The sequence below is a fragment of the Asterias rubens genome, chromosome 12, assembly GCF_902459465.1.
Source record: "Asterias rubens chromosome 12, eAstRub1.3, whole genome shotgun sequence".
Lineage (NCBI taxonomy): Eukaryota > Metazoa > Echinodermata > Asteroidea > Forcipulatida > Asteriidae > Asterias > Asterias rubens.
The window spans coordinates 12,375,135-12,388,780 of record NC_047073.1 but is presented as its reverse complement, the minus strand read 5'-3'; the positions used below and the strand labels follow the sequence as shown (position 1 = coordinate 12,388,780).

The following is a 13,646-nucleotide window of genomic DNA, read 5'->3' as shown; positions in this document are numbered from 1 at the left end:
TGAATTGCATGCTCCACGCAGAATACGCACACGCTCATCCAACCAGTGGAATGCGTTCGCTTTGCATCGTTATCGTTATCGTTCTCGTTATCGCTGCAGCGGGACCGGGCCTTAACACCCATTTCAGACAGGCTCGCCAGAGTCGCGCCGAACCAAATGGATTAAGAGCGACTCGAGGTCGAACCAAATAAATGTTGGTTCCAGACAGATGAACTTAACATAACATTTACATTGTCTCTGCTCATGACAAGATCAAAACTGACCAAGGCACTCCAGAGTCGTTCCAAATGACTGCAACAGTCAATCTTTCGACTTCTAACTGTTTCAGACGTCAGGCTTTCCGTGTACTTTAAGTCAGGTTTTCGTTCGGCACGACTCAGGAGCGCCTGTCTAAATTGGGTGTTACTAACTGGCTTTCAATACACTCAAATTTTAAAACATTTTTACAAAAATGGGAGACAACACTCTTATAGAACTTCAAAGACTGGCTGTGGCTGATATGCGCCGACATGGGCAACATGTACGATAAGAATTTGAGTTTGTTACTCACAAGGAACTGGTCCTTGAGACCAGACGATCCTGTTTTGGGGTCTTTTTTCTTGAGGCGAGTGTAATCCTGGTGTAGTTTAGCAATCGGGATAGCCGTGTTCTCACTCAGACAAGATTCCAAAAGAGCATCGAAGATAAACTTGTACTGATCCTGATATGTATAAAAACAGTCAAGATTTCAAATTAGAAAAAAGATATAGTTAAAGTATAAGCCGATATATGGTATTTCTTTTTCAGTTTGTCTTTCAGAAATTTGGAAGTTGGATTTGAATAACTTCTGACATCATAAAAAGCTGTAGTTATCCCCAAATACAAACTTTATACACTATCAGTTAAATAAAAACATACCTAAAATCTACAATAACTTCTAACATGAAATATTCCCATACAAAACGGTTAAATGGTACAAAACTATTCTGATGAATAGCAGTCAGAGGAAGTCTAATATTGGGCATTCATTAGTAATCGGACAACAGATTTTACCAGCCTTTTTTCAAATTAAACTTAGAAACGGTTTATTCTGTTGTAGTTTATTTCTTTTTCAGATTGACACAATGCCTTAAGGCCGAGTAATAGTCGGTCGCGCGATGGTCGTGCGATTGAAATCTTGACGCGCGATCATAAAATGACACAGTTTTTAGGCATCAACGATGACTATAAACTGTGTCGCGTTAGGCTATAGTATAAACCAACCTTTAGAAGAAATCTACGTGAGCATCCACAAGTAATCGCACCAAACATTATATCAGCATTTTTTCAAATTAAACTTTACTGTTAAGATTAACTTCAACACACCAGGGTTTGGACCATCCTGAATCTCTGCTCTCTCATGGCACGGACAAAGGTCAGGACGTCCACCTGTCCCTCAGCTTGACCCTGTTCCAACATGCTATCAACGGTGATGTATGTTCCTGTACGACCAACACCAGCACTAGGGAACAAAATTAATCAAGGAACATGTCAATACAGGCTGAGGAAGAACAACTAGAATGAAAGTCAATATTAAAAAAGCAATGATATGATTATTTTCAATGCACCAGATTTGGTGTAGCAGCCTCCAGTTGAGCAAACCCTTGTACCATGCACATTAATTTATACTTTACTTAACTCTGCAAAAGCTTGCCCTGAATCATGTGAAATGGCAACTCTCTCTTTAGTTATAATAATAATTGTGGCTTCCTTATATAGCGCACATGTCCGTCACCCAGTGACTCTCCTGGCGCTGTAACATACAGTATTTCCTGCCAGATGTGGGACTACGTTTGAATTATGAGACTTAATTCTGATAGCACCATGTAATGCTTTACAAGGTGCTGTGGGGCAATTTGCTGCCGATCGGACCAGGAACACCGGGGCGAACCCCTTCTCTTTTCGATAAGTGTACTGGGTTCTTTTAAATGCGTTACATAACACATGGAACCAATGGCTTAACGTCCCATCCGAAGGAGGAAGCAATGGTTAAGTGTCTTGCTTACGGACACAAGTGTCACGGCTGGGGTTTCAAACCCACACTCCGCTGATCAGAAACACCACAGTTTGAATTTGGTGCTCTTAACCGCTCGGCCACAAACATGCAACTTTCCGATTGCAAAACAAATAGAGGAAATGGCCGATCACACTTCACTTTTGTATAATGTTGTTCAATTTTCTATGGCACTGTTTTTTGAAAAGCAAAAGAGGAAATCAGTTTAGCTGAAAAAAATGCATGCCTGATAGTTTAAAAACATGCAAGTCATGGTGCCAGATATTCAAAACCAACCCACAATGACTAATTGGAGGAGTACAACATTTTATCTAATTTTATTTATTTATAATTGGTATCTATCAGCGGAAGGCCACCATTTACAGGTATCATTAAAAAACAGACAATACTATGTTTTAACTACTACAACAATAAAATTGTTTGAGAGTGCCAGTCAGAAGCCAGAAAATGTATCATTAAGTCACTCAAGGGTGTTAGGGTTGAAGAATTCAATCACAAGTTTTCTCATAGAATTTTTTTTAGTGAAGTGAGACCACTTTCCTGTTGGAAGTATAAAATCGAAAGTCATACCTGCAGTGTACAACTATGGGACCTTGTTGTGTCGTTTCTGAGGCGTGCACTCGTCCAATAAACTGAAGCAGTGGTGAAGACTCAGGCGGCTTCATATCAGGCCATGTGATGTAATGATACTGCATGACCTCACGAGGCATACCATCAGGCTCGCTGCTCTGTAAAAAACATAAAATCAAAACAACATTCTTTCATTGGTTTTCTTCAAGTTAGGTACAAATAGAGCTACATGTACATGTATTCCATTCTCGAACCTTTTCCAATTTGTTTAACACCGAACAAGTGTTTAATAAGAAACAAGCTTTACCTTTAACACGTGAAACTTTCGGATGATGTAGTTAGTATCGGACGTCTCACTAATATTGGCAACATTTATACCAGCATAGGTCTCTATCCCATCAGGCCAATACTTCTCACACTTTTTCTGATTGAAAAATGGAAAATGACAGGAAAACAACAATGACATTAAGGCTACTATAAAAGGCTAATCACTACAGAACTATAGACCGTATTGAATATGACGTCACCGTTCAAATATCTGACCTACAACATGGCGTCTGTGCATGTGTGCGGCATGTGCTGTAGAAGTCAAACGTGAAATGTTGCGTGCTGCGACCCAAATAATAGATCACTATCAAGCTTTCGTGTGTGGAACTATTCAATTGTTTTAATCCTACATTAAATGTAGATGTATACAATTTAACTAACCCGTGAAAATTTCATTTAAAAAGGTGGCCGCGTTTTTTGAGATATCATCAACATTCCAGAGCAAATATTTCCATGCGGGAAGAATAATCCCTAACATCTGAGAATCTGAGAATCATTACTGACCTAATTAAAATGTTGGACCATAAAATCTGATATTTTTGTGAAACGTTTCTCAAACTGCTTTATACTATCACTAGCTGTTGCAGGCTTCAAACCAAAAGTTTTATTGCCATTAATTTTACCAAATGTATACATCCTTAAATATATTCATCTAAAATTACCTTCCCGTTCTCCACAAGGTTGGTGAGCATGACAATCTTCCCCACTTGCTCCTGCCAGACCATCCGCCAAATGTCGGTCAAAGATGCTTTATTTGGACCTGAAATATTTAAAATTTAGAATAGACAGTTTTAAAGGTTTGCAGGGATTCAAGAGGGTTTCAAGAATTCATTTCTTTTTTTAATTTTAGATGCATTTATTTCATGTCAACATCAATCAATACATAGTGTAATGATATTGTTTAGAATACATGTAATAACTTGTAACAAAAAGGATTTGAGGCATTGCATGGTGAGATATCAATGTATATTTTGTTTGGGGTAACACTATATGTGTATCTACTTGCCAGGTAGAATTTGTTCTTAGAGAACTGTCTTGCTTTATTCTACTGCCGTGGAGTAGATAATCGGAGGTTCAGGAGACTTCTCAGTTCTGAAAAGAACTGTCCTGATAATTAACTATTACCAGGGCGGATGGTATAGAAAATAGACTGGACTACTACTATAGTAATTAACTGTACTGCCGCCGAGTCAGTTCTGAATTGGTCTCAACCATGTGTCAACGTTAGCTTGCACTAGTCATCGTCAGGAGACTTGTAACATGTAATAAGTTTATAATTCCCACCCCCTTTGACTTGTCTTTGTTTACTGACAAGGCACAGCCCCAGTTTTCCCAATTTGTATCCAGGCAGGCCTGAAATTTGGTACTTGGAAAAAAGTAGGAATATTTGATTAAGGGCTGATGACCTACATGAACACATGGCGTAGGCCTTAGCAGACTTTCAGGCCTTACTAAAATAAATAACAAATTTTCTGACTTTAAAATTCCAGATTTTTAAAAACTTAATTGAAAATAAAGGATTCTTAGTTTGCTTTATCTAAAGATTTGTTAAAAAGAAGAGAAAAATCTGAACCAGGATCCTGTCTAAATGGAAACCAATTCCCTCACCTTGGCAAGCAATGTACTTTGAGTCTTGCTGATATCCCTACAAGGAAACAAACCAATTCAAAATATTATTACAAGATAGTGATAGCACCTTAAGACTTTTAGTCACACAAACAAACTGTATGAGCTTTTGTAGCAACAACTTCATCAGATGAAATGAAGGGGACGTACAAGCCAAGTACGTGTGATTTATACAAGAAAATAAAATATTCATCAATAGCCATTGATTATAATTAGGGAATAAAAGTTAACAAATATACCTTTTTAACAAAATAAATGGCTAGAATTGTCCAAATTTTGTGATCTTCAAATGTACACAATGTATGCTAGTTTCTAGAGCCGCTCCTTTATCATCCTTTTTCTGTAGCACTCAGGTCTGTCACGCAGTGACGCTGAATTCTATGGTGCTTCAACATTATTACCCCTATACATCCCCACGAGATCGGGTTTGGACCAATCAGAGTCTGGAAACTGTCCAAAGTATTTTTTTAATATTTGTTAACATCACTCTAGCAAAAAAACTACAATTAATCTTTTAAAACAATCTGCGACTTACATGAATGTAACATGCATTGATGTAGTCTGATGATGGGTCCCCATCAATGCAATCCAACACTACACGAGAGTGGTCATCTGCAGAAAAGAAATATGTTCTTAAAGTTAAAAATGTTTAAAGGGTCTGTATACGATTGGCTTTTGGAACCCTTCAAATGTGTCAATCCTATATAAATGTAGATATAATATACAAAAGAAAATAACCCATGAAATTTTAATTTCAAAAGTTGGCTGCATTTTTGAGATAGCGCCGAAAATCAGGAGTGAATACCAGGTAGGAAGATTAATCCCAAAAGGAATACACAATCTTAGAAGTGTCACCACAGTATACTCACATTGTTGGGTATAAAAAGTTAAACAGTTTTCCATAACTTTGAAGAGAAGTTTTCTCAAAATACATTATACTATCCAAAACTGCTATACTTCATACATATCTTACCACTACAGTTTTTGTTTACATTAATTTTCAGAGTAATTACCAAATTTATACAGAGACCCTTTACGTATTAAGTCAGTTGAAGTTGGAACTTTATGTTGAACTTACAGGCAATGATATTAACGTAGCGATTTTTCGTCTTATTGTCTTCTTTCTCAGCTACAGTCCATGGGTAAAGAGGTTCTCCTGGAAGGGACTGCAGGATTAAAAATACAAAAAATCATTACAATTCTGTTTTTAACTAAGGGAATAAAAGGGTAGCAAAGAGTTTTTAAGCTGCCGTTTAAAACCTTGCAGGCCCGAGCCGAAGCGGGGGCCTTTATTGCACGGCCACGACCCTGCAAGGTTTTAAACGGCACTTTAAGAACGAGTCACTAATCTTTTATTCCCATTCATAAATGCCCTTCTGGTTTAAAGGCGTAATAAAGTAAGAAACTCTGTAAAACTTATCTGTTTTCTGACGTCCTTGAGCTCTGTACATGTGTTGCATTTTTATGACTGAGACAGTTTTCGGATGTATGCTTTCGTGCGCGTAGTATGCATCTAAACGTTTCCGAAAACAACCGGATATAAACAGCACCAGCTGGTCATTATCAACCGTTTAAACACCCCCACATGACGCGCTCTTCACACAAAGGAATAGCGAAACTGTCTGAGGTATTTATGAATGAGATTTTTTATTCCATTAAAAAATCACCATACAAAGAATGACGATCAGAAGAGGAAAAAACAAATAAACATGGGGGAATTTAATTTGTAGATAAAAGTTCTTTGAAACCATACAAAGAGTAAACAAGGCTAAACACTGCATGATAGTTTGTAAGTGTTATTTTTAGACCTCAAAAAGACAAATAAAAAGTTCAAAGCCTCATGTTGTAAATATGACTCAACCAGAATAACTGAAAGCGTATTAATTTGTTAAACAACTACAGAGGATGGTGACCAGGGGGTGTAGTGGCCGAGCAGGATACATGTAAGAGCACCAAACTCAACAGAGTGTGGGTTCGAGTTTCGGTCGCGACACTGTGTGTCTTTACACTTAACCATTGCTTCATCCATTGGATGGGACGTTAAGCTTTAGGTCCCATGTGTTGTTATAAAAACAACCATCTCACGTAAAAGACCCTAGTACACACTTATCGCAAAGACAATCACAGTAGATGGTGGTCTGTACTTTTACGGAAGAAGAAGAAGAAGGCTGCACTACAAGAGAAGAAAAGAAGAAGAAGAATGACACTGTACCTCATAGTCATGTTGAAATCCAGACCGGCTTGATTTATTTTTCTTGATGTAATCAGCAAGGCCACTCATTGGAACCGGTTTGGAGGGTGTGTACACAGGCTGCTTTGGCTCCTCCTTTATTTTAACCGGTTTAGAGGGTATGTAGGCTGGCTTCTTTGGCGGCTTCTCCATTTGAACCGGTTTAGAGGGTATGTAGGCTGGCTTCTTTGGCGGCTCCTCCATTTTAACCGGTTTAGAGGGTATGTAGACTGGCTTCTTTGGCGGCTCCTCTATTTCAATTGTTTTCATGTTAACACTGACAGAGGCTTCTACCTCATCATTGGATGTCCCTAGAAAGAAAACAATTGTCTTAGTTTTAGAAACGTCTTGATATTTACAGTTATGTTTTAAGAGTCTTAGGTTTGCGGTGACACCACATAATACTCTTTTTGTGAGTAGTGGTGGCTCTGAGAAGAGCTGGTTTGTACTGCTCAACGTTTCGGTCAGTGTGCTCTGACCGTCTTCTAGACAAATTAATTTTGTCTTGAAATTGATGATGATATTTTGTACATGATCATTTGATTACCTATGCAAGATATGTTTAAAAGTGCAAAGACAAAGTCGACTGTTCCTCTATCACACTAATGCGACACCAATTTCAGAAAGAGCAATGATTTTTTTATCTGTGCTTAGCTTATAACTACAAATTAATAAGCAATACTAAAAATCATATTTTTTTTTTAAATCTAAATTTTGACTTCTCCATTGACCTATATCTTTTAAAATCATGGCTCGGCTAATTGCCATTTATAGTAATTAGTCAAAGATATGTGACTCTTTAGGGAAAACAGAATTTGGGAGAGCATGCAGGACACAAGGCCCAAGACCTGGCTCGAAAAAGAAAAGTCTCTTTTCACATGAGTTTTCACTTTCAGTTTACCTTCAACACTTGGGTTGACATAAGGTGAGGAAGACATTTTGAATCCGTTTTCTTTCTCCGAGTGCTGCTTACGACGCCTCCTAACAACAGGAAAACCATCAAACAATATTCATCAGTTTGCTTGCCAGAGAAACACTTCAATATGACAAAAGAACATCAAAGTCCAACAACTATTTTTTTAATCCTTTTGACTTTTTGAACATCTAGATGACGAGTCTTGTCATACTTTCAAAAGAAATTAATTGTGATTATTTATTCCACCAATCCATCTCTGCCTTCAAAGTCCAAGTCAGGCAGGTGCTCCAGCTCTCCCCTCACCCATCTTGCCACTCTAGCACATTGTCCTTTTTTGGGGTATTAAAAATTGCATGATTTCTCTCTGATTTTATTTTAGGGTTTTACCCTCTTGCCTTGTGCGGGTTTTTATGTTTTGTTTATTTTTCATACATCTGTTATAATTAATAATAATATAAGTAGCCTATTATAGAGCGCACAGGTCTATCAGGCATGAATTAATTGTTACATTTTACTGTTTTTAACATATTCAATATTTTTATCCCATCCTGTTATTGGCGATTGCGCTGCTTTGATGCTGATTAACATTAAACAAATGTTAGTGTTAAACAAAAGCTGTCAGAGTGGAAAAACAATTGAAAAGAAAGGAGCAAAGTGCAGTCAGAAAAGACCTGAATTGTATTTCTTAATCTTTTTCTGTAATATTAACGAATCTATTCATATAAAACTCTGTATTTAAAATTCAGCCTTTGGCTGCAAAGTTTGAATGTTTTCAATAAACCAATACACCTTATACATTGACGTCATCCAGCCGCCATCTTAGAGGAAACATGGTGACGAAAATAACCGAGACGCACAGATTTGTACACGCAGCGCACAGTATTGGCCAATGAACAACATCCTTTTGACCTCAAGGTAAGGGCGCCTTACTGAAATGACGTCATGTGCATGAAGGTCTATAATAATAATTTGTGAATCAAACCAAATTTGCTTACCAGAAAACCCCGAGAAGCAAAATAAGAACAATGACGAGAAGGAGTGGCACTACAATGCCGATTGCTATTACTGCACCGTTTGTAGCCCCGTAGACACCATCAACTAGGAAACAAAGAATAAAAACATCACAGTAAGGTCATGGTTTAGTATCAGTGGCTGCAGAAAAATTTTCAATTTTGAAAGCAGAACGTTTACCGCTATTTTCCTAGTTTCAGACCGCTTGTTTTGCTTTTGGCTTTGAAATTTTCTAATAGAAAATAGTTATTCCAGTCAACATAAGGCACAGTAAAAAACGGCCCCCCGAGATTATTAAGCCCACCTGGTATCCACTGCTTGCTTTTATATCCATTCCACCAGATCCCAATTTCATGGCTCAGCTTACCGTAAGCACAGAATCGGCGCTTAAGAAGCAGGGAATTCTGTGCTTACGGCAAGCGTATTTCAACGGTTAGCAGCGAATTTCGGCTTCTGCACGTGCGTACTCCACGTTACTAGGCATTCTGCGCTTACAAGGCTAGCGCAGAAATTCGGCGCTTGCACGTAAGTGGGGAATCGTGATCCTATGCGGAGAATTTGGCGGTAAGCAGTGCCATGAAATTGGGCCCTGGTATGTGCGGACACGGTTTCCTATCCGCTCTGGAGCTGCTAGTGTAAAAAAAGTGTTGAAGCAGTTAGGATTAATAGCTCACTGAGCCATCTCCCTGACCATACATGTACTTCCAGTGGAATATAATGGGCGTTTGTTAAAGAATTATTGACTCTGGAGGAGAGCCATGGTTGTTGAATCGACATTAATGGCCCAAAAGGGTACAGCTAGAAGCTGGGCCAGTACACCCAGTTGCTCACCTGGTTTTAAGACATTGGGTGAGATACTAGGGAGAGTTTTTTTTTTAGCTTATGTTTATAGCTTAATGTTTATAGCTTTAATGTTTATAGCTTAATCTTTTTAGCTTAATGTTTATAATATGTAAAACACTGTACAGCGTTTTGAGATTTTTTATGTAAGACGCTATATTAAAAATAAATTATTATTATTATTTTATTTACCACGGAAGACAATATCTCATGCCTTATCACTGCTTGTTTATTTAAGACAAATACATTCAAAGACGAATCTCTAAAAATGGCTCTCCTGTCTTAAAAAAAACTGTGAAAAAATTAATCTAAATGGAGCCTACCTTCAACAGGAAATGGATCGTCATTCCACACCACATTGGCTTCCTGAAAAGAAAAAGAAATATGTTTTTGTTTTTTCTACCATGTTACCATAAAATAAAGTATCCATATAATATAAATAATAATAATAATAATAATAACAACCCGTCTTTATATAGCGCTTTTCACACTCGGAGGGCGTCCCAAAGCGCTTCACATTATTACCCCTGGTCACTGGGCCAGGAATACTCCTTAAACCTTCTCAGCTCCCTGGTGGGGAGTATACAGCCTGATGTGCAACATTGCGCTATACTCGGCTAAATCAATCACAATACCGATCTCTGCCCTCACAGGTACCCATTTATTTACCCCTGGGTGGAGAGAAGCAATCATAGTTAAGTGTCTTGCTCAGGGACACAAAGTGTCACAACTGGGATTCGAACCCACACTCTGCTGAACAGAAGCACCAGAGCTTGAGTTTGGTGCTCTCATCCGCTCGCCCACGACACCCATATGGAGGGGAAATAGACAACTTGAATGATATCAACTTGTTGATCTCTTCATTTTAAACCACACTTCGGGTAAACAAAATCAAGTAGGAAGTATCAAGCAATTACTTTCCAAACAAAATATCTGTAAAATTGTTGGTTTTGAAATTCTTTAAAATTCCTGTATAGCGCACTTATCGATAAACAGGTCACTCAAACTAACGACAAAACATTTCTGGTTGTGATCAATTTCTGGTTGTGATCAATTTCATAATGTTTTTAACATTTTCTAAAAGAAGCCAGTTTAAGGTACCATAAACTTGTACCTAAACATTGTTTTCATTCTTCTTCTTCTTCCATATGCTGCGAAACAAAGGAGTCAAATTTGGATCTCAAGCTTTGTCCGTTAACAGCGCCAGCCATCAACCCGGTCATTACCACGCAGTGAAGACCGGGTCCTCGCACTGATTCCCCCACCATTTCAGACTCTTACCGTTTCATTTATTCTGCTGACAGCACCGACATAGATATTGTACACAGCGCCCTCCTGCAGAGGTGGGTTCCAGTAACTGCCATATTCCTTGTTGTCCCCTACTACAAATATTTCTGGCAGACCATCATCCAACTCAGCTGCAATGTAGGCAGATGGATTGTCCCTGTAGTGTCCAAAAGCAGGAGCAGATCTCCTTGACACAGCACTGGTCATCTGTACTCCAATTTGGTATGCACTTGAAATTTAAATAAATTGAAAGTCAATTGTGATCTGATTTGTTCACACATAAAGTCCCAATTTCATAAAGCTGCTTAAAGGCACTGGACACTATGGTAATTACTCAAAATTAATGTTAGGATACAACCTTACTTGGTAATAAGCAAAATGGTAAAAACAGATTTTCATTACATTGATTTACTCTTTAATAGATGTTACATTTGCATCGGGGATAAAGAATATTAGTTTTTGGTTTTTACCCATATAATGTACACCGATGTGTGTAGCACTGTATACTCAGTACTTTCCCGAGTCCTGTGAAAAAAAATTCACACGCATTTTACTCGGGTGGGATTCGAACCCACGACCTTTGCAATTCTAGAGCAGTGTCTTACCAACTAGACCACCAAGATTGCCCGGTAGCTAAAGGCAGTTTGAATCCTATGTTTTTAGCAGCGGGTACTGCAAACGATTTAATAGATGTTAAATTTGTATCGGGGATAAAGAATATTTATTTTTGGTTTTTACCCATATACACCGATGTGTGTAGCACTGTATACTCAGTACTTTCTCAGTACTTTCCCCCCCCCCCCCCCCCCCGAGTCCTGTAAAAAAAGTTGGTCTAGTTGGTAAGACACTGCTCTAGGATTGCAAGGGTCGTCGGTTCGAATCCCACCTGAGTAATATGCCTGTGAATTTTTTTCACAGGACTCGGGAAAGTACTGAGTATACAGTGCTACACACATCGGTGTATGGGTAAAAAACAAAAAATAATATTGATTTACTCATTTCTCAAAAACTGCAGCACCTCAGCAACTAATAAGGTCCGCTTTCTACAAACGGTGTAAGTTTATTGTAAATCTGTGGTTGTTGAGTTTTGTGTTACAAAAAGTACCCAAATCCTTTAAACATAGTTTTGCAAAGAATACATTTCTGAATGAAATCAACCAAATTGTTGAAAGACACGCTCATGAAGATACATGTAGGCTGAATTATGTAGCAGATAAGTTATGGCAATGGAAAGTACAGTGACAATGTCAATAACAAGAACGTATCATCAGAAATGGAGTCTCTCGATACAGAATTGCAGCAATTTACCCATTGCTCTTCTCTTTACATTGTATCATATTTTAATAATCTCTTATTGTATATTTGCTGGTTTTTGATGTTTGAATGTATTTTGATATTGTAAACCCAACCACAATTCAGCCTATTGGCTGTTATGTTTGATTTTTAATAAACCAATAATAACAAAAATAATAATAATAATATTAATCATAAGGGGACACAAAGTTAAGCTTTGATGAGCAATGCAGCAGATGCTTACGTGATATACTTGGAGGTTGTTGTAGCCACCAGTCGAATGGCAATGGAGGTACTTGTAGATTCATCTGCTATAATACTTGGTTTCTCAGGAGGAGGCAGATCTATGGCGAAAAGCAGAAAAGGAGAGATATTTTTCAGTGATTCAGGATTCTTTTCTTTCAACAAAGTTTGTGATAAGAACTTTTTGGATGAATCTTTATAGATATAGGTGAGCGACTGCTTAATAATCAAGTGTCTCAGAGTCAGTGAACAATGAGATTAAATTTGATTATGATTTTTGAGTTACATTAGTTTGCTGCGTAGACTATAGTTTTGGGGAACTCAACAAATATTTTTTTTTTAATTGCGATGATTAGGCATTGCCACTTTGCACAGAAAGTGAAAATTTTCGTCACCACAAACTAACTCCAAGGTTCAATTTGCCATTGCAACACTTAGTGTGCACTAACCTTAAATATGAACCGACAAATACCCAAATACATTAATGTAATATGAAAAAGATATGTCTATTATAGTTAATTTCCAACGCCAGGAAGTTCAATTTTCGATTAAAACATCCTTTTTTCCTCAGGCCGTGTTTGAACACTTCTGACCGTGTTATATCAAACGTTTAAACAAAGCCAAGTCATCTCCTCTTCACAAATCAGAATGGATGAACTGTCCAAGGTATTTAGGAATACTATAAATCCACCAAGTATGGTGTTTTACACATTGGCTGAAAGTCATGTCCCTGTAGCAATGTCATACCTATGTGTGTTAGATTCAAACTGCCTTTAGCTACCGGGAAAAATCTCAGTAGTCTAGTTGGTATGACACTACTTTAGAATTGCAAGGGTCGTGGGTTTGAATCCCACCTGAGTAACATGCCTGTTATATTTGTTTTGGCAGAACTTGGGGGAAAGTACTGAGTATACAGTGCTAACACACATCGGTGTATGGGTAAAAACCAAAATTAATATTTATCTTCAATGCAAATTTCTGTTAAAATGTCATACCTGTTGCAAACGCCGTGAAATGCCGTATAGATGCTTTATCTCCTGTGATTTCAGCTTCATTAATGCCATATACCTGCAGCTCATACTCCGTAGATGGCTCTAGGTTCATTACAGTACCACTCAGATCTGATAGGTCAGATACATTTTGCGTTTCAAATAGACCAGCTGGATCGAAGGTGAAACTGCTGTCATACGGTTTGGATACCACACGATGTTCAATCTGTAAAGAAAAAATGAAACAATTATTATTGGAGAAAGCTTCAAAAAGCATAGAGC

The 13,646-nt window shown here is 37.9% G+C and overlaps 1 protein-coding gene across 1 annotated transcript in view; it reads right to left on the bottom strand.

Annotated features, from left to right (window-relative positions):
* LOC117297757 (receptor-type tyrosine-protein phosphatase kappa-like) overlaps positions 1–13,646 on the bottom strand; it is a 46,163-nt gene that overhangs the window by 6,581 nt on the left and 25,936 nt on the right. Inside the window, exons 16-30 of the mRNA XM_033780906.1 lie at positions 13,371–13,590; positions 12,377–12,476; positions 10,834–11,068; positions 9,876–9,918; positions 8,697–8,799; positions 7,687–7,766; positions 6,768–7,096; positions 5,634–5,721; positions 5,091–5,167; positions 4,538–4,574; positions 3,592–3,689; positions 2,910–3,026; positions 2,603–2,760; positions 1,345–1,480; positions 551–700 (exon numbers count right to left, since the gene is read on the bottom strand). Of these exons, the coding sequence (XP_033636797.1) occupies positions 551–700; positions 1,345–1,480; positions 2,603–2,760; positions 2,910–3,026; positions 3,592–3,689; positions 4,538–4,574; positions 5,091–5,167; positions 5,634–5,721; positions 6,768–7,096; positions 7,687–7,766; positions 8,697–8,799; positions 9,876–9,918; positions 10,834–11,068; positions 12,377–12,476; positions 13,371–13,590 (1,971 nt within the window). The remainder of the gene's footprint in view (positions 1–550; positions 701–1,344; positions 1,481–2,602; positions 2,761–2,909; positions 3,027–3,591; positions 3,690–4,537; positions 4,575–5,090; positions 5,168–5,633; positions 5,722–6,767; positions 7,097–7,686; positions 7,767–8,696; positions 8,800–9,875; positions 9,919–10,833; positions 11,069–12,376; positions 12,477–13,370; positions 13,591–13,646) is intronic.